Source organism: Astatotilapia calliptera, chromosome 11, assembly GCF_964374335.1.
Source record: "Astatotilapia calliptera chromosome 11, fAstCal68.1, whole genome shotgun sequence".
Classification (NCBI taxonomy): Eukaryota; Metazoa; Chordata; class Actinopteri; order Cichliformes; family Cichlidae; genus Astatotilapia; species Astatotilapia calliptera.
In genome coordinates, this window is record NC_137432.1 from 30,704,031 (window position 1) to 30,724,108 (window position 20,078).

The 20,078-nt window shown below is 37.6% G+C and overlaps 3 protein-coding genes across 4 annotated transcripts; 1 reads left to right on the top strand and 2 right to left on the bottom strand.

Moving 5' to 3' along the window:
* Positions 1 to 214: 214 nt before the first annotated feature.
* On the bottom strand, positions 215 to 8,707 carry snrnp48 (small nuclear ribonucleoprotein 48 (U11/U12)). Its single transcript, XM_026185638.2, has 9 exons — positions 8,448 to 8,707; positions 6,118 to 6,231; positions 5,841 to 5,901; positions 5,232 to 5,312; positions 3,343 to 3,522; positions 3,104 to 3,225; positions 1,799 to 1,902; positions 1,563 to 1,685; positions 215 to 438 (listed from the first exon to the last, which is right to left on the bottom strand). Exons 1-9 carry the CDS (start codon positions 8,592 to 8,594, stop codon positions 342 to 344), a joined length of 1,029 nt encoding a protein of 342 aa, XP_026041423.2. The 5' UTR covers positions 8,595 to 8,707; the 3' UTR covers positions 215 to 341.
* A 121-nt stretch (positions 8,708 to 8,828) lies between these two features.
* LOC145431846 (uncharacterized) lies at positions 8,829 to 11,504 on the bottom strand. 2 transcript variants are annotated; one of them, XM_080308088.1, is made up of 4 exons: positions 11,203 to 11,474; positions 10,000 to 10,287; positions 9,720 to 9,789; positions 8,829 to 9,524 (listed from the first exon to the last, which is right to left on the bottom strand). In XM_080308088.1, the coding sequence occupies exons 1-4, from the start codon at positions 11,366 to 11,368 to the stop codon at positions 9,452 to 9,454; spliced, it is 597 nt and encodes a 198-aa protein (XP_080164214.1). In that variant the 5' UTR covers positions 11,369 to 11,474; the 3' UTR covers positions 8,829 to 9,451. The 2 variants fall into 2 exon arrangements, with proteins under 2 accessions (XP_080164214.1, XP_080164213.1); XM_080308087.1 differs by having other exon boundaries at positions 9,380 to 9,524; positions 9,720 to 9,792; positions 11,203 to 11,504.
* A 1,305-nt stretch (positions 11,505 to 12,809) lies between these two features.
* sri (sorcin) lies at positions 12,810 to 19,230 on the top strand. The gene is made up of 9 exons (XM_026185269.2): positions 12,810 to 12,951; positions 13,112 to 13,166; positions 15,241 to 15,285; positions 15,450 to 15,519; positions 16,186 to 16,229; positions 16,393 to 16,540; positions 17,011 to 17,124; positions 17,420 to 17,478; positions 18,871 to 19,230. Exons 2-9 carry the CDS (start codon positions 13,119 to 13,121, stop codon positions 18,895 to 18,897), a joined length of 555 nt encoding a protein of 184 aa, XP_026041054.1. The 5' UTR covers positions 12,810 to 12,951; positions 13,112 to 13,118; the 3' UTR covers positions 18,898 to 19,230.
* The last annotated feature ends 848 nt before the right edge of the window (positions 19,231 to 20,078 follow it).

The window sequence follows — 20,078 nt, forward strand, 5'->3', positions numbered from 1 at the left end:
AAGACTAAAGGCCAAAAAATAACCTTTGAACTTATGGTGAAAGTAGGACAGTTAAGACACTCCTGTCTGAGATTCCAAGTTATCATTAAAAAAGAAAAAAAAAAAAACCCAGCCAATCATGCAGAGGGAGGTAAGATGTGGCTGTGTTGTAAAACGCCAAAGTGCTGATTGAAAATGGTGTCAGTGAAGCAAAATAAAACTCAACCAGTGAATGTTCAGTTTAAAGACTTTATTGCGTTTAAATCTTTACAAAATGCATCAGTGTGTAAACCTATTTTTAGTCTCGCCTTGTGAACACTGCGACTTCAGAGTCGACTTCAGTCACTGCAGATTCAGCACTCTCACTTCTCCTTCTCCCTGTCTCTCTCATCTTTCTTCTTCTTCTTTTTCTTCTTTTTATCGTGGTGGTGGTGGTGGTCATCTGGGGAATGGGAATCCCTGTGAAGATCCAAAAAGTCCAAGTTAACTCTGCAGTATGCAAAATACATTTTGGTGTTACAAAACAAGATATTTTCAATCATTAACCCTTTAAGACCTACCATAGAACCAAGTCCGCCAGAGCTTATAGTATATTTTTACATGCTGTGGAGCCATTTTTGGGAGCATTTCAAGTTGCTATACATCAATACAACCATTATAGCCCAAATTTTAATAATATGCATGCATTAAGTGCATAGTAATTACATAAATTGCAAAAAAGTGCAATAAACTACAAAAAAATTGAAAATCGTTTTTGATTTTTTGACATATATTTCTAGTTAGAGAAATTTAAGAGGCTTATCCCTCAAAACTGTAAATACAAAAATGTTGCACAAACTAGTTTCCCACCAAAGGAAATTTATTTTAAGTGTCTTCATAGTTTTATTTTTGAGATACACCAATTTTCATATACTGCAGGAAAAACGAAAAAATATATTATAGTGCAAATTTGCAAAAAAGCAGCATATGCATCAAAATAAAATATTTCCAGCAGTGCAATATGAGTCCTCAGCATCCCAGAAACGTCACAGAAAGTCATAAAGTCAAACATAACTTTTAAAAACACAAGTATAGGCTCATAAGGCCACAATGGTAAAAAACTACATTTCCGCAAAATGACGTCAGTTCCGGTTTCGGGCAGGTCATGCGGTCATGTGATAGTTCGCGCTGATGGACGTAGGAAGTGTTACAAACAGCTGATCTGATCGGCAAAGCGTGTTTCTGGAATTTTATGTTTTTGTTGCTGCAAGTGCTTTTTATGCAGTTTTTGCAAAGCTGTATGTGGAAGGAAACTATGACCTAGGACAAGCTGATGGCATCAGATGTAAGTACAACTCCTCCGGTTTCATATGCAAAAAAAATTATTGCGCTAGCTTACGTGGTTGCAGAGCTACCGGGATTTAAAAATAGTTACGCAAAATGGAGCGTGCCCGCTCCGACCGGCTTTAAAGGGTTAAGCTGTGAAGATGATGCAAATTATGTCATGTGGTTGTTTCTGTAATTGGTGTGTGGTATACAAGAGCTAGAACAGAAGATAGAACTTCCCATACACATCCACAACCCTTAGATAAGTCCTTTCTCACCTGTCCCTCCTACTCTTCTTCTTCTTGCTCTCCCTTTCGTGGCTTCGCTCCCAGCTGCGGTGGCGTTTACTGTGGGAGTGGTGAGACTCTGAGGATGGTGAGCGTCTTTCATCCACCTGCCGCCTGAAAAACAAAACAATTTTAAAAAAAATTGTCTTTAACCTATAAACTCCTCTGATGCAATATCTTAATCGTCAATGAAGCATAAAAGTGATCATGAGGAGTGCTTCGTGTACCCGTGGGAAGACTGTTCCACTCTCATCGACTCCTCTTCATCTTCCTCCTCTTTCCACTGTCTGGCAAGTTCCTCAGAATGGACGTTGATCACCTCTCTGATCACCTGCAGGGCGATCATAGAGACCACATTACTGTTTCCTAACCTTGGTTCAAACAGGAGGACCGACACGCTGAGCTTAGCATCAGATTTTCAGTTCGGAGATTCCCAGGCAGAGTTTATTTAGTATTCCAGTCAGAGTTATCATAGTTTAGCATTTTCTAATTAGTTTCTTTTTTTATTTCATTTTGACTTAAAAAATTAAAAATAAAAATCTGTAGTTTCCAGTTGACTCTCTTATTTCAGTTTAGTTTTTAATGTTCAAAAATGTTTCGTTTTATTTCTTCCAGTCTTGTTATTGCTACAGTGTGAAGGGAATATATTAGAGCCAAGACTCTGGAAAATCAGTGCAGATATTATATTGAAAAACACACTGAAAGCAGTTAAAATCCCGAGTTTCAATAAACGTGTCTATTAATGCCACATTAAACAAGATCTCATCTGCCGCGACCGGTTATGGTGAGAGAAGGAAGACAAGAAAACTACTTATAAAACAAACTTTGCCTTGCTTCCCATAAATGTTTACCCTGCCCAACAGAATAAGCTAACATGTCTTTCAAAACTATACTGCTCCCACCGAAAATTCTCTGCCTGTGTGAAACAGACACACGTATTGTTGAGATCTGGGCAGTCAGTCAACAGTCAGATGACCAGCATCTTGCTCAGTAGAATCGAAACTGAATTCTTCGCCCTCTTGTCCATCAAGATAAAGCCTGTTTTGTCTCTGGGCCTTTTGAGAAACTGTCCAAATTGGAGTTGGGTAGGGTGATGTAGCAGAAAAACTGATAGTGGAGCAGAGGCTGAGAGTTTTCTGAGGAAAAGAACTACTCAACAATTTATCAGACAGTCCGTTCTTTTGCTGCTTTGTGGAAGTCAAATGATATAAATTTTAAAAAAGCGTGTCCAGCTTCATGAACACTATATGTTGAAACTCAAGAGCACAATAATAGCTCCAGTAACTGGATTTCCAAATCAGGCTCACCAAATCCACTGGTCATTTATACTGTGCTGTCTTTCGTTTTCACCATTTTAAAGTACTGTTACTTTTGACATTTCCAACTAAAGATGGGAAAAGCGGTTCTTGTGATTCACAACACCCTTCATAATTTAAAGAAAAAGTTATTTCACCTTCATCATGGATTATATATAAATGAAGTAAATGATTAGAATCAGGACAACACTTATTGTTCTTTATCAACTCATCTACCTCAGTGTAGGATTTCTTGGTGATGTGAACATTTTTGGCTCTGTAGGACTGACGCCGCCTCTTGTAGTCCCTCATTTCTGCCATCAGCTCCAGTTTAGTCTTTGGTTCATTTTGTTCTTCACCTGAACAAAAACACACACAATTTTTATGTGGACTGCACCAGAGAAAGCCAAAAAAGGTTTTCCTTCACTAAAATTACAGCAACTCTAAGTGTAGAGTTAAACTTAGTTAAATCTCACCTTTTTGGAGTTTGGACACCAAATCTACGTAGAGATCGTCGTTGGAGGACGATGCTTCCTTCTGTTCATTGATGACGCCGACCACATGATTGTACAGAGCCAATCGGTCGGCAACAGTGAGATCACACACGGCTCGCTTGTGGTTCTGAGGCACGTCGACTGGCTCACCGGAGTACTGACCTGATAAAGGATCAGACAAATTTTACAAGCTAAGTGAGAAAACACAAACTAAACTGACAAGATTTTAGTTAATTTATCTAATTTCAAATCCTGGACTTCAACCTCAAAACAACCACCTGATCACTCAGAGTCAGAGGTTTGGGATAAGTTAAAGTTTTGCTTGTTTGGAATCCTGAAAAACAAAAAATTCAATCTTTCTGGTTTCTCTAAATTTCTAATTTTCTCTGCAGGAAACCCAACTCTAACCCCAGATGAGTCGCCAATAACCTGTTTGCTCTTAAGACATTAATGAGGTTAAAAAAACCAAAAACACGTCCACATAACGCAAGTCAAATGGTTAATTATTCCTAAGATCACTTCTCAAAGTAGCTCTGTATTCAGCCAAAATTGGATTCTACATAAAAGTAATTTGGTTTTAAGTGTTAAAGTAGAAAATCATAAAAGGCGAATTTACACCATGGACCCTGTTCTCAAAAAGTGACATAGATTTAACACTGACAGGAAATAAGTGCTTAAAGTTTTTTGGGGGTTTTTTTATGTTTAGCGCCATCTTGTGCCAGCACAGAGCATGACATTATTGGGTCGGTTGGCTGCAGTCAATAGACTTACATTAGTTTATGTTAGCTAACTAGTAACAGGACCAATAACTGAGGGGAAAACATGGGGACTTAACTAAAAATCGGTTTAAGGGGGTCACGTTTGTGCTGCCCCCGGCTGTAACAATGAGTTTTATGTTAAAATCAAGGAATAAACAGTAATTGGTTGTTTTGCTAGCTGCACTAATAAGAGGAAATTCACCTGTTAGCTCTAATGTTAGGGTGAGGAACAAAGACAGAAGTTACTTTAAAGTTTAGTCCCTAGTTATTACCTAACATCAATGACTGATAACTTAGCATCAGTAAGGAACTGTGGCCTTCTACTGGAATACTTTTAGATGAAGATTTGACAGAAAGCAGAAACTACATAAGTATTTTAAACATTCAGTCTAAATATGACTGATGAGTCTACATGTATGGACTTTCCCCATCACATAAAGGGAAAAGTATTTGTATGTTCAAGGATGCAGATGTGACTGATAAGCTTCCCGCACCCAAACCCCTGTGGTTTGAAAGGATATGACAGTAAAGGATATGAGGCATGAAACCAGTGGCAGACCTCTCTAGAGCCCATCTCCTCTAATACTCACCCCAATCGCTGCAAACAGAACAAACAACACATGGATGTTAGGAGCAAAACTAGAAAAGACGTGCCGATCCTAAATTGATATTGTAAAAGCTCCTCTTTTACTAATTACTAGTACTAATTACTAGTTACTATTTGGTGAGGGTGAGAGCCAAAAAAGTGAACAATGAATTTACAATGAGTTTAGTGAGGACTTTAAAACTAATGGCATTTTTCTTGGTGTATAAAATTAAACATCTGAATATTCAAGAATAACCCTGTAAAGCATGTTTATCACTGGAGAGGCATGACCCTAATCCTAACCATTCTATCTGACCATGTCAAAGGGGGGAAAAAAACAAACTTTTTTCTTTTTCCAACATCTAACAACAGGTCTGGATTCTGAATGTAGGTCTGGTGGCGGGGTTGAGTCATCGCCAATGATGAGTTGGCGATGACAGAGTTAACTTTGTACCTTTGCTTCTAGTAAATGTACGTTGGTGTGTTGTACTTAGAAAAATAACGCACAGAATAAAATGAGCCGCTACCTTGCCAGAAGACTCCTTCCATCCTCATCATTGGTGCAGCAGATCTCGCCTGTAGGATCACCTGATGCTGGGTGGTTTTGTCTGCATGATGAATGAGAACAGAAAAAACATTACTAAAACATTCCTGACCGAAAAATTCCATCCTTACCTTCCTTTCTACTACAAATGAGTTCCACTACGCGCCAAGACAAAAGCATTATTACTTAACGTTCAAAGAACATTTAGTAAACAATGAAATGAAGGAGACATATGTTCTTTTTCCAAGAAATAAAAAAAACAGTAATATTCAAAATGATTTATATAATTAACTAGATAAAAATGGCTTTCAACAGGGCACATAACAATATACATCTTTTTTACTGCACTACAAACTTTTTAAAGTACATTTAAAAAGAACGAAGAAAACTAAATTGAGTGTTTCTTGTTGAGATTGTTTTATTTCATTTTTTTCAAAAATGAATTGTCTCTTCCTTCTTTTAGCAACACAAGTTGCAAAACTTCAAAAGAAAACAGGTGGTCTTCTAAAAAGATCTAATCTCACTAGGGTGAACTTTGGTTATACTAAAGAAAGGTGATAATTTCCAGAGAAAGTCCTCTGTGATGACTTACCCATTGTAAAGTTTCTGACGCTGGTGTTCTCATAGCTCACGGAGGGGTCGTACATCTCCGCCTGCAAAGTAGTGATAAGCTTTACAGCTCTTTCAATTATTAAACACAACTTTACATTAACACTGGAGGTTAGGAGGTTTTCAGTAGTCTGTTGCACAATAACAAGAAGCTTTTGTAGTCTACTTTACTGCTTTTGCCCTGCTGTCTCTGGTCCAATTGCCAGGTTACAGCAGCAGATTCCAGCACCAACACATTAATCTGTAACTAACTGTGTTACCTGCTCCTCGGCAGAGTAGCCCATCTTTTTTAGCTTGCAGGAGGCTTTGTGCTTCTCCATGGTCCTGACCGGGACCCTGTGGTGAGGGTCATAGGGACACTGCTCCATTGGTTCCTGAGAATGCAAGCATATTACATTAGCAAATAATGAATTTAAATTAACATCAGGTATGAATTACACAGAAGCATTATTAATATACCATTGCTGTAACACAATTACCGTAATTGTCGGGCTATAAGCCGCTACTTTTTGCACCAGCTTTGAACCCTGCGGCTTTTAGTCAGGTGCGGCTTTTCTATGGATTGTCCATGATTTTTGTCATATCGTAAGACGATTTGTTTTGTTTGTTCCGCTGTTGTACGGCACTACGTTGCCTGGCGGAAGGGCATGTGATCAGACACACAGTATCGGGGTTCAAGAGTGGTATGTTGGTCACATGTCCATCCGCCACGCAACATAGTGCCGTACAAGTAGCGCGAAAAACAAACTTCAAAGTAGCGCTATGTGTTCAGCGGGAGGCGTGGATGATGAGCGGCGATAAACTTGTGAAAAGCAAGTTATGCTCAACTCCACCGGTGGAACCTGACAGCGTGGAAAATTGTGAAAACATCCACGATCACCAACGGATTTCAAAGGGCTGGACTGCTGCATGATGGAGAGGAGGACACCGCCACGGCCCTTCTGAGGGTGTTCGACTCTGACACTGACAACGAGGATTTCTTTGGTTTTGAAAGTGACAACGAAGGAAAGAAGCTGAGAGTGGATGACGAAGCCATCCTGAGCCTGTTCGTATCCGACACTGGAGAAGAGTACTTTGGTGGTTTTAGTGTGCAGGAAGAAGAGAAAGATGGTGGTGAATGACTGACTTTTCTTCTTGTTAAAGCCGTGTCACTGCACCTGAGCCTAAAAGGTAGTCTGAATCTATTTTTCTGGTGTGCTGTAGGTTATTGTTATGTACTACATTTGTTACTCATTTATGAAGCACAGTACATGTGTCCTACTTGTAATTACCGCTACTTGTACATATACCTAAAAAGTTATGCAAATATGTACCCATAACTTGTTTTTCAAAATATTAATAAAAGGGGTGTGTCTCCAAACAGCCATCTCTTTCCTGACAATTCCCTTTGTGCATATTCTTTTACATATGATAAGTCAACATTGAAACACCTGCGGCTTTTGGTCAGGTGCGGCTAATGTATGTAGAAAACAGGATTTTCCCCTGATTTTAGCTTGTGCGGCTAATATTCAGGTGCGCTTTGTAGTCCGGGAAATACGGTACCTTCTGAAAGGTTTTATTCTGCAGTGTTTATTAAAACTGTTTTATAAGGACTAAACAACCTCATGGCCAGAATTCAATACAATCTGAATTGTGTAAATATGTATGAAAGCTAATAATAAGCATATTTTCCTATGATGTAACAACTAGCACCACAAATTAACCCCATAGCAAAACTCGTTAAAATAGGTCTAATTCAAGCTGAGAATTAAATGTCTTTGTAAAAATTGGATTTAGATGTCATTAACTTTTGTCTGCTCTCTCCCTTTGCGTTTTGCCGTTGTTTTTGTATGTCCTTCTTTCCTTGCCAAGTTCTATTGAATGCTGTTCCTAATGTAAAGTTTAAAGGGAGTTTTTCCTTTCAGTCATTGACAAATGCTGCTCAGAGCGGGAATTATGACTTGAAATGTCACTATTTTGAATCTTCAGTACCAGAAAATGATCGCCAAGAAGATACAAATGTATATGTGGTAATCAAAAGAAGGAAAACTTGTACTATTTCATGTAAACAAAGACATTTAAACCAAAGTGTAGCTTCAAAAGCATCCTCGTTGAAACTTTTGAGAAGAGCACATTAAAGAAATAAATAACAAAAAACTCAGGAAAAGAAAAGCGGCCTTAAAAAAATCCGGTAAATATTATAAGATGCAAGCATAAAAACACTATTAGAAGACACATGACATATTAATTATAGTTTTTTTTATTACATCAGACGTAGACCACTAAAAAAGCCAAAATAGAACCACATTACAGCAAATAAAAGTGCCAATTGGGCGAGAGCAACCAGCAAATCTACCACCAAGCTTGAGTGACTTCAGAAAAAAAAATATTAGAAACTCACTGAAAACGCCCCAAACTTAGCTTAGCTTAGGCAGCAGAGAAAAACTCCATTATAGTCACTTAAGCAAATCTCTCTGGACTCAAACTTAGTTAAACGCTTAAATCTGATGCTGCTCTATTGCTGCTACGGAAAACAAAACATTCCGAGAAGGTTTTCTGCTGTTTTGACTGAACAATAAATGCTAACATTAGCCAAACAAACGCTAGCTACCTGGTTGGAGTTCTTGTAGTCTAGCGACCATCCCAGCGTTTCAAATATGTCGTTTATCTGTTTTTTGCACTTTTCAGTAAATTCCGTCAGCTCCTGAAGACGCTCCATGCGGTCCTGGAGAGTTAGCGGCGGTAATGAATCCGACATGATGGGTTTTTATATCAAAATGAACAAAGATTTTCCCTTGAAATCATCACAAGGATCGTTCACTGTACTGGAGAGCGGAACATCCTGCGCGCAGTGATGACGGAAGAACAATAGCGATGCATGCTGGTAGTTGAAGTCCAATAGTTGCTATATTATATTATATTATATTATATTATATTATATTATATTATATTATATTATATTATATTATAAAAAATAATAGCAATTCAGAAATTAGTTGTAACTTTTTTATTTGTATACATAAGTATCAAAGACAAGGACTCATGTAGAATACAAACATATCTGATAAATACATAACTCTAAACCATACAGTCATAACGCAGTGGATTTTAGAACTGTGCAGCATAGTTTGATTCTTCTTGTCCCCTTGAGTATACTCAATTCACACTGATGGAAAATTGTTCTCCAAGTGCTCATTTCGGTATGATATAATATTTCTGTCCCATTGGTGATCGTTGTAACAGGTTAGTGCTTTGTAGGACTTTAATTGGGTGTGAGGTGTCACTCTGTCACTGTACAGTTTAATAAACATAAGAATTACTTCGGTCATATGATGTGAGTGGTGAAAAGTGATGAAATTTTAACCCAAATCAAACACCTATGGGACATCTTCTATTGGATTTTTTACTATCATCGTATAACACCAAATGATGGCATTTCTTAGAAGAGTGGCATTGACTCCCTAAGCTTTGGAGACATGTTAACACCAGGTAAGCTTTTCAGCCCTGCGTCTTCATAATACATACAAATGCATTTCATTTAAATTTGTCGTCTGACTGTGAATTAAATTTTATTTACAGAGCGTACAGTGAAACTGAGAAACACTGAAAGGCACTTCATGTGGGGTACGGCTGGTTTTCTTGTGATGTATCTGGATCCAGCAGATCATCTGCATAAATATCCTCTGTTCTGGGAAGAGATACACAAGCAACAAACTTTTTCAACCATATGTAGTATGTTTGTATGAACTGCGGTGTATTTATGTGTTCGACAAAAAAAGGTTATGAGGTGTACAAGTGTTAGTTGTGCAAAATAATGTTTAAACAGTTACTTTATTTGCTGTAATGATTTTGGTATATGATATAATAATTCTTAAATACTTACATTACTTCCAGAGTGTCTTCAACTGCAACCTCCTCTACAACCTCCACTCCAATGATCACGTTCCTCCTCACTGCTTAAATCAAATACAAGAACATTTTGATATGTCTCAAATGGATGCCTGCATAAATATATGTGTGTGTTGGCTGAATGACAACAGTAATCTCAGCTTTAAACACTCCGATGGAACATCTTAGTTCAGTACATTGAATATCACAATTGCTAAGGTAAAGGGAAAGGATATCATTAAGGAAAAGACCCTAGAAACTAGGTGTAATCTCACCTCCACAGTAGATAAATGGAGATCCTGATGAGCAGTGACCCAAAACAGCTTGTTCCCTCTGTCTATAAACACATCTCTGGGTTTCCATCCCTGGACCTCCACAGCACTGACAACCCATGAAATGCTGGAATACATCTCCTTGCTCAGCTTCAACCACTGTTATTTGCTGCAAAGGAGCACCCGCGTCATGCTGACACAGCCCTGTGCTGTTGGGAATCCCTGAGTGGACCTGAGGCTCATAGATGGACCACTGACCATCAGCAGACTGACTGATAATGTCACCACATCCTGAAGAAAGATATGTGAGATACAAAGTTAACTTGACCAATCAGTGGCTGAGGTCGAGCTATACATTACACTAAACAACAACCAAAATATACATGGCTTATTAATGCAGAGGGTGGCTTAGAGTTACACGTCATGGCTGAATCATATGTCTGAACCATCTGTTTCCTCCACCTGCTGATTAGACCTGCTGGGTTTGGACTAAAACCGTGGTCAGCAGTCAGCAGTATACTGGTACACATTCCCACGCACACATACACACACAACAAATATACAGAAATAGCAGGGAGTGTGGGGTTTCACAAACAAAAAAAACAACATTAAATAGGATTAGATTTGTTAAGATTTGTAATTTATACCATTTACTCCAGTGGTGAAAGCAGTCATGCTACCAACAGTAAGTCTTTGCAAACTCATTCTTCAGCAATAAGAGATACTTGGATTTGAATGTGACTTTTGTTACACAATGTGGCAGCTAAGGAGAGAAAAAATTGAGCATGTGTACTTGTTTAGCTCTCCTCTTGGGAAATCAACCTACACTTTCATTTTATCCACAATGATGACTTGGATCCTTATTGATATTTCTATTATTTTATTATCAGTTAATATAACTAAATACAACAGCACATCCTTTTTATTAGTCTAGGCCAGATAGTATGTGTGATATCGTTCAGTTTTTTAAATGACATTGTGATCAACTGAACACACATGCATTTTCTTTTTTTTCTTTAAAAAAATGTTATGTTTGTCATACGTTCCATGTAGATTTGCTCTCAATGAGTAAGGTTCTGTATGATGTCATTTAATAATTAGATATGCTTTTTATGCATTTTTAGTGCCTACTTTTTGTTATGTTTCCCATTTTTTAACCTGTCCTTCTGCATTTACAGCTGCAAAAACCTGACATCTCAGACCTACCTGTATTATAGCAACATACAGCTGGAAGTTCTCCTGTTTCTTCACCCTCCTCCTCTTCTTCTCGGTGGCTCACCATGACAGAAACAAGGCTCCCTGAGTGCTGAGGATGAAGACACAGAGAAGGTCTGGGTGACCAATTCCAGCATTCATGACTAAGTCTGTACATCCCAGCGCCAACTTCAGCACCGTCCACTGACGCGTGTGGTTAAAGCGGTGAAACAGATTGCCTTTCTGTCTCCTAAACAAACGATGGAGCCTCTGATTGGGTTTTCTCTGGACTGGAGGTGGAAGCAGAGGAAATGACTGTATGAGCCACTTGAGAGAAGAAGCTGATTGGGCTGTTTGTTTCTGCCTCTGATGTAATGTCTTACATTAAAGGATCTGTCCTGTATTTTAATCACAAAACATAAATAAATAAATAAATAAATAAAATCAACTTCTTAGTTTTGTACCTAGCTTTCAGCAATAAAATTATTTCTTTTTGGCAAATCCAGTCATTTTTTAAATAGTAACATCTGAGAATTTATTTTTACTTAAGTGGTTATCTTTAAGGAAGGGCCAACATAAGGAAAGATTATAAGGATTTATCACAGAAAAACTATAAGTAAAAAAAACAAACAAACCATTCTGTATGTCTTAAGCAATTTAAAGTGGAATTTAAAATCTCCAGGGCATTATCATGGTAGCTTTATACTTTATAAACCACTGACAACTTTTTCTATCAATACATTTCTCCTGATTCATTTTTTGGTCTTGAGGATACTTACTGATGCAAACACTTCAATCTCATGAACAAAGTACTGCAAAACAAACAGACAAAAACAAATCATGTCAACTAAGCTAAAAGATAAATCCAGAAAACAAAGAAAGCAAACACACTAGGAGGGCAGGGGGATAAACTAAACTTAATTTCTCTCATTCCCATTTTTCCCGTTTAATATCTCTTCCTGCTCCTCTGTCCTCGAGATGCATTTAAGTAATCGAGATTTTGGTGAACAGACCTCAATGATTGATTCTGGGTCATGAGCACGAGACCAGAGGAGACAAAAAAAGAGAAACGAGAAAACCCTTAGGGAGGGTGGGAACAAAACATGGGATTAATAATAACACAAAAAACCACATGACGATTTAAGCTTTAAAATGAAACAATATGTGAACTGAATGAGGGTCCAGAATGAAACTAACACATACAAAGAGTTGCAGACAGAGACGAACATAGGAGTCAGTCACATAGAGAAAACCACTGGCAAAACAGGAAGTGTGAATAACAACGAAAACCCAGCAATCAATATTCAAAAACAGACAAAAGAAGAAAGAGAATAATAACAACATAACCAGAAATAATACAAAGATCACGACACTTTGCATTATAAAATGTGCAATATGATCTTGTTATCACACGTATGTACGTAAAAGCTTTGTACAGCAGCTCATAGATAGTAAAATGTCACTAAAGGCTTTTACCGTAAAAATTATGATTAGAAATAATTCGACTGTGGTGGTTAACCACTTTAAAACTGAAGTATTGACTGATATTTATGATGTACATTTTTAATCCATTAATTTACTGCAGAGTGGTTTCACTTTTACAGCCAGCCCTCTTGATCATATTGGTCAATTAGAGGTCACATGTCCTCTCCCTTCCAATCAGAACTTAATGTGGTGGCTCGCACTGAGGAAAGTGGACATTGCCCCTCTGAGGCTTCACAGTTGTCTGTTTCTTCTCTGAGGTCGTACTTTTTATATCAGGTAAGTTCACATTTAGATCTGTGCGTCATTGTACTTCACGGCACTTTATAACCTCACTTCTCGGTGTTTTCCTGCGTACATCACCAGACACGCCCTCAGTCGCTAGATTTGTTTTGCTCTGAGTCGTTACTATTCTTATGTTTATTTCGTTTTGTAACAGGAATAAGATGGCTTTTCCCGGATACGGCGCTGGCCCCGGTGGATTTCCAGGAATGGTAAGAAACCGTTAAATTGTGATGAAACGGTTTTACAGCCATCAGCCGACCTTCGTCCCGGGATGGGCGTCTTTTCCAACCAGTCCGGAAGTTGGACGGTCTGACAGAAATTCCGCGTTTAGATCCGTTACATACAGGTTTCCATTTGAAATAACATGCAAACATTTTGACAATATATTTGGTTTCAAAGTATCTTAAAGAATTTTTCGGCTTTAAAATGAAACTCGAGCAGTATTTGTGTGTTTTAGATTCGTACTAACTAATGACTGTATAAAGGATGCATTCCGCAATCGAGCAAAAGTGGTGTTTTTACTTAAAAGGTACTCAGAGTATAAGATGATGTAGGCATTTGTGTTGCAAACACACAGCCATCTATTCTCTTCCGCTTATCCTTATGAGGGTCGCGGGGGGCTGGGGCCTATCCCAGGTACCAAAGGCGAGAGGCGGGCTACTACCCGGACAGGTCGGCAGCCTGATGCAGGGCATTCGCACTCACATTCACACCTATTAGCAAATTTATATTAACCATTTGACTTAACCCCACTAACTGGATGTCTTTGGGTTGTGGGGAGGAAGTCGGAAAGAAACCATGCAAACACGGGGAGAACATGTAAACCCCACACAGAAAGCCCCTCACCAGGTGGTGGAGTCAAACTCAGGATCTTCTTGTTGTGAGGGAACAATTTTAATCACACAAATACCCATGATTCTTATATTATCACATTTTACTTTAAGTAGCATCAAGTAGGATTTAATAAGCTCATAGTGGATCATATTTCTAACCTAATTGTTTCTAAAATCCTAACCATAGCACATCTGAAGCTGCCACACCTCATCAGAGCAGATAGCAGTTTGTTCACAGTGTAGTCTAAAGCAGTTAGATTTATGCTAATAATTATACTAATTATATAACAAATTTGGACTTCAAACATTTGACAGTCTCTTGTAATGATTGTATCCAGATGTGTTGTGCAGCTTTTATTTATCTATATATCTGTTATTTAAATTACAGTGTCCATTAATGACAGAAATAATGGTGTTGGAGAAGGATGGCACATCTTCTTCAATGAGGCCTCAGAAAGCAGCCACGCAAATTAGAAAATACACTGAATCATTTCAAGCCTTTTAAGTGGCAAACAGGATTGTGAAATGATCAGCAAGATGGGTTTTGGTTTATAAATCCTGTGGTTACATTTTAGTTTCTCTCAGGAGACCTGATAGAAAGTTTTTCACCCAGTCATGATTGATTTTGCCTGCTGATTTAAAATGACTGAAACTGGAGGTTGGTAACCTACATAACCTAACTATTGTTAGTGTGTGTCACTTTTACAGCTGAAGTAATTAGATGATTGAACTGTTGGTTGACAGACACACATTCATATTGCGCTTTTATCTAACACAGTCACACTACAATGGATTGAGGGCATTTCGGGGTATTACCCCAAGATTTTTCAACACATGGACTAGAGGAGCCAGGAACAATCCTACAACCTTCCGATCGTTAGACCATCCACTTCACCTGAGCCACACCTGCCTTTATGCTAAAATTCCTTTGCTAAAAACATTTTAGTCCATTGTTAGGCAACATGATGATGTCATACTAATTGATAAAGCCCTTTATATATAACCTAAATGCTAAAGGCTAAAAAGTGTCATATTTGGTTCCGTAACTAATAACTTAAAATAAATAAGTGTTTAGGAGGAGTTGGGTGGTAAAAAAGCCCCCATGAACAGACAGATAATGTCTATTATATGTGTATTATTATACACGAGTATAGTATACTATTATTAGTATATTATATTGATATCCTTCAAGATCCTGTTGTTTTTGTGAAATATCTAAATCATCTATTTTCATTTAAAGGTTTTCATTTAAAAGCATTTAAGAAATTCAAAAATAATATGTTTATTTATATTGAGATTTTTTTATAATAAAGTTTGTATAAAGTATAGTTTGTTATTTTCATAGCAGGACATTGAGTTCTATGGAACTCAAGTATATCTACAAATACAGAATAATATGAAGAATCAGCTAAATCTCGCTGATTTTGATTTCTTTCGTTCTAACTTTCAGCAACAAGATCCTCTCTATGGTTATTTTTCAGCTGTTGCTGGTCAGGTAAGAGACAAAAGTCAAAGTCTCAAATCACTTCACTGATTTTGGACCTGATGAACTGTTGATGTAATGACCATTCATGCTTCTTTAAACCTTTGTAAAGTAGCTGATAGTTACTTAACCGTGTTGTGTATCCCACTTTGCCGTGTTTTCATAAACCCCGACAGGATGGACAGATCTCAGCAGATGAGCTGCAGCGCTGCCTCACGCAATCTGGCATCTCTGGCTCATACCAACGTAAGAGCAAAGGCTGTTTAGAATTTAAAAAGCACCTCAAACACAATACTGATTTTGGTCATTTCATTTTATATCTAAATTATATCTGTACCTCTTGTTAAATAGTACTGTGGTGTGACTTTTGGTCATAGTTATAAAAACCTTTGCTCTAAAAATCATTTAGCATTAAGGGGAACTCTCTTGTTGGCAAGCAGCAGTTTAAGTGCTAACCAGTTTCACTGGTATTGTATTCAGTGCCTCGAGACCTCGAGAACTGTTTTGCACTGTTAATGAATTCAATGAGATAGCTTTAAAAACACAGAACAGCCCATAATAGTTCTGCTTTTGAAGTCTTTTTGTATGTGACAGTTGATGCAGACAGGAAACATGGGGGGACAGGTGTTGGGTTAAGAGAACGTGGTTTGTTGTAGTTAGTCAACGTTCGTTCACATTTCTTTCTGCGTGACTTCACAACTGTGGTTACATATGAGAGCAGTTAGTGTTTGTTTTTGTTCAATCTTTAAACCACCTTGTATACAGATTAAAATCAGTGTTTGTATCGGTCTGTCATACCTGTTAATAACGGTGATCTCCTTATTACACAGTTAATGTTATTTGTACATTTGCCCAGATGAATCCAAACATAGTTATCAGTTGTATCTTTATGAGCTTTGTTTCTTTCCACAGCCTTTAGCCTTGAGACATGCAGACTGATGATCAATATGTTGGACGTATCCTTCAGCTAATCATCCAAAAGACATGTTTAGTGGATTAACTGATATGATGACAGTTGCTAATGGAAAAACACTATGTGACACAGTGCGCTATAGGAAGGAAAGGAAACCATAACTTGGGTGATGTATTAAGGGTCCTTGACTGACTCTGCTATCTCAGAGGGATCTGTCCTGCACTATGGGCTTTAATGAGTTCAAGGACCTGTGGCAGGCTCTGAATGGCTGGAGGGGGACCTTCGCATCCTTTGACCGGGACCAGAGTGGGACAATAGAGGGCCGTGAGTTGCAGCAGGCCATCAACTCCATGGGTAAGAGAAAATTAAAATTAAGTTATGACTTTGACAACAGTCAGGTGTCCACTGGAGCATTGCAGCATGTTTTGCTTGCTTGAGTTATTCCCACTTTTCTTACCAATCCCAAAGAGGTGCTGTATATGTACAAGTCAGTTTAGCTGTGATGAGGGATAGAATCCAGCATCCTTGTTCGATGTAAAAATACATGTCAAAGTTTTTCTAAACCTTATACATCAAATAGAAAGGATGTTATCTAAAGTTAAAATATTTTAGTGCAAAATTCTCCAAAAGTTCATACTGACCCTTCTCTGGACAGTAGAGACTGCCTAGAAGGTCTCTAAGGGAAAAGGACTTTGAACTTTGTCCCGCATATTTCTGTGTATATGGACTATACATGCACAGACTGCCTTGGGTTTTAGAGTGGCAATAAAGTAGATGTTAGCCAAGTGCTATGACCATTAGATAATGTATGTGTGTTCATTCAGGTTACAGTCTGAGCCCTCAGGCTATGAACTGCATCATGAAGCGCTACAGTCTGAACGGCAGAATCCCCTTTGATGAGTTTGTGAGCTGCGCTGTGAGGCTCCGCGCCCTCACCGGTGAGTCGGTCAAGAAATGCATTAAACTGGACATAGCAGTAAATATTCTTGACAGAGGACCTTTCTTAGGCTCCTTGAATATTGCTTGATCCTTTTTTTTACGTGTATTTAAGTTGTAAACAGGATTAAGAGGACAACATAAAATTATGTTCTTTCATGAGGTTTTTATAGATAGTCATACAGCTTTGTTAAAACAATAAAAGAAAAGAATACCCACAATGACAGAAAAGCAAAAGAAATAAATTGTGTAATAAAACTCATGTGGCTTTTTTTTTAATGTGTCTTTGTTTTTCAGATCAATTTCGAAGGAGGGACACAACCCAAACTGGCAACGCCTCATTTCAGTATGACGATGTAAGTTTTTTACAGCTGACGTGTTTCTTCTTTGTCTGAAGAGTTTGTTTTAATGCCGTGTTTTCTTGTGTCAAAATAAACACAGTTTATAATTTTGTCACCAAATGCTGGAAGGTATTTAATTTGAAATTTGTGTAGAGTTTGTATTAACAGATGTGATGCTGTTAGTTTGAAAGGCAGACAAAAAACAAGCCCTCTTACAAAAACAGAGCTCCTGGGTTGGAAACAAGACTCATGAACTGTTGTACCCAATTATACAAAGAGAATTAGAAATGAAGACTCCGAGACTCGAGACTAATTTCAGATAAAGGCTTTGGTCACTGTTTAAGGAATAAGATGTTCATTATATAGTAAATATGTTCATTAAACCTAAATATGCTTTTTTTTTTAACCATAATACAGCTTTTATTCAGACAGATTACTTAAAAACACTTGAAATAATTACAAAAATCTGATAACTATTTTTTTCAAACAATGTAAAACTGTGTTTTGATGACATCACAGAACTTTAGTTTGCCAGCCGAAACACTCGAGTTGGAAGTTGCATTAAAGTTGAACAAGTGAGACTAAAGTATGTTGGAAATGAACACTGCCACCCTGTGCTTGGAAATAATATTCCATGTGAATTCCCTCTTGCCACAATCCTGACTGTACTGTTATTGACACTTGTTATACACTCAGCCTTTCCTTCTTGAATGGAAATTATTAATAACTTCTTGCTGTGTTGTTTTAGCAACATATCAGCTATTTCTTCACTACAGATGGGTTTAGCTCCTAGTTTGGTTCGAGGGGCTGGGCTGGACGTGGGACCTCAGTACCGTGTGTCGATCCCACAGAACTGTTCTGCATAATCTGGTTCCAAAACAGGATGTCAGTGCCTGTTTCTGAGATGTCTTGACATCCTTTCTACAGATTTGTGATGCTGATTGTCTTTATATTTAGTATGTTTTAGAAATATATAGACATCTTGGCACATTTTAAGGTTATAAAGAAAACCTGTAAGCAACAGTGTTTTATTTGCTACAGAAAAAAAAATCTCCTAAAGACTACAAAGACTACGGGGTAGCTGTAGCTCAGGTGGTAGAGCAGGTCATCTACTGATCGGAGGGTTGGTGGTTCATTTCCTGGCTTCCCCTAGTCTGCATGCCAAATATCCTTGGGCAAGATACTAACACCAAATATGAATTGATTGATTTCTTGTTTCTTACAGTGGCAGCAGGAAGCTGCAAACATGCCTTAACCAAATAGAAACAGTTGCCTGGAAAACTGAAACAATTGGATACATTATTAAAGTTATTACACATCCTAATAAAAATGTGATGTAGTAAAGAAAAGAATTGCTGGAGAACTGTGTAAGAGTTGTAGAGTAACATATTATCTTTGTCTCCGTAGTTTATCCAGGTCACCATGAGCATTTGAAGAGGACAGCACGAAACAGAGGGACACCCACCACCTTTTAAAATCTTATATTAATGGCATTTCTTCATATGTATTTTTACACACATTATTGTACAAAATGTCACTGAAACATTCCATTTTACCAAAAACCTTTTGTAAAGTAATGCATAGTGTTAAACTTAAGAACAAGTAACCTCGGTGTGTGCTAGTGTCATTTGAGTGCCTGTATACTGGAGCTTATTAGTGTCACTCTTACATATGCATGGGCTCTTACCACTAGTAACGATGTAAACCCGCAGGCTGGTCAGTGGCATGTGAACTTTAATGGAATTAATAAAGAAATATATGAATTTACTTATACTTTGCTTCTATTTACTTCTGTTACCTTTGGTTTAAGTTTCTGTCCTTTTAAAGCTATCTTTTCTGTCCTTTAAATGCATGCAAGACATGCAATTAAAGGACAAAAAGGTGCTTATAAATTCAGTGAAGCGTCAGGTTAATTACACTGTTTGTTATATTATTAGCTTGTGAGTTATTTTATTGGGATTTATTTCATTTGAACATTTAACATTTATATGTAAACTAGTTTTAGTGACTGTAAATATGTATCTAGAAAAACAAATGATTGCAACATGTCTGCTTAAACTTATGCACAAAACCACAAAGTAGTCCCAGAGTATAGGCTATTTAACCCCCCCCTTAAATAACATTTTAGCTTTTAGTCTACAGTAGTGAACTATATGGCATTGGGGGAAAGAGCAAAGGACCACATAGTAAGTAACAGTCTGTGTTGGGTCCACGTTTATGAGACAAATAAGAACTGCATGGAAGCGCTTCAATTTGACACAATCAAAACAGAATCTTGCTCATTGTTTTATTTCCAATGAAGACTTCATGTAATCTTCAGGAGTTTATATTTTCCACAGTTTTCCTCAGCTTTCATGACTTCCATGTGTTTAATTATGTCAGCTTGACGTGATGGTGTCAACTTGTTATCCAGATCATTTTCGTTTTTTATGTTCTTCCTCATTTGTGAGAGAATCGAAAGCACAGTATTTACCGTCAATGGGCTTATCTGTAATGATTAGAAGAAACTGTTAGAAATACGTTATAATAATTTGACAGCAAGCCTGTTACCATGTCTTATTTGTTTCATTAGCTTTTTTGTTTTTCTTCATATTTCCATTTGTAGCATAAATGTA

Coding starts and splice junctions, on each gene's coding strand:
- snrnp48 (XM_026185638.2), bottom strand. CDS start 8,594: ATGTCGGATTCATTACCGCCGCTAACTCTCCAGGACCGCATGGAGCGT. Junction 5,902..6,117: donor GCTACTCTGCCGAGGAGCAG/GTAACACAGTTA, acceptor ACTACTTTGCAG/GCGGAGATGTACGACCCCTC. Junction 439..1,562: donor AAGAAGAGTAGGAGGGACAG/GTGAGAAAGGAC, acceptor GGATCTTCACAG/GGATTCCCATTCCCCAGATG.
- LOC145431846 (XM_080308087.1), bottom strand. CDS start 11,368: ATGTACAGACTTAGTCATGAATGCTGGAATTGGTCACCCAGACCTTCT. Junction 10,288..11,202: donor TGTATGTTGCTATAATACAG/GTAGGTCTGAGA, acceptor ATCTTTCTTCAG/GATGTGGTGACATTATCAGT. Junction 9,793..9,999: donor TCCATTTATCTACTGTGGAG/GTGAGATTACAC, acceptor ATTTGATTTAAG/CAGTGAGGAGGAACGTGATC.
- sri (XM_026185269.2), top strand. CDS start 13,119: ATGGCTTTTCCCGGATACGGCGCTGGCCCCGGTGGATTTCCAGGAATG. Junction 16,541..17,010: donor GCAGGCCATCAACTCCATGG/GTAAGAGAAAAT, acceptor GTGTTCATTCAG/GTTACAGTCTGAGCCCTCAG. Junction 17,125..17,419: donor GAGGCTCCGCGCCCTCACCG/GTGAGTCGGTCA, acceptor TTTGTTTTTCAG/ATCAATTTCGAAGGAGGGAC.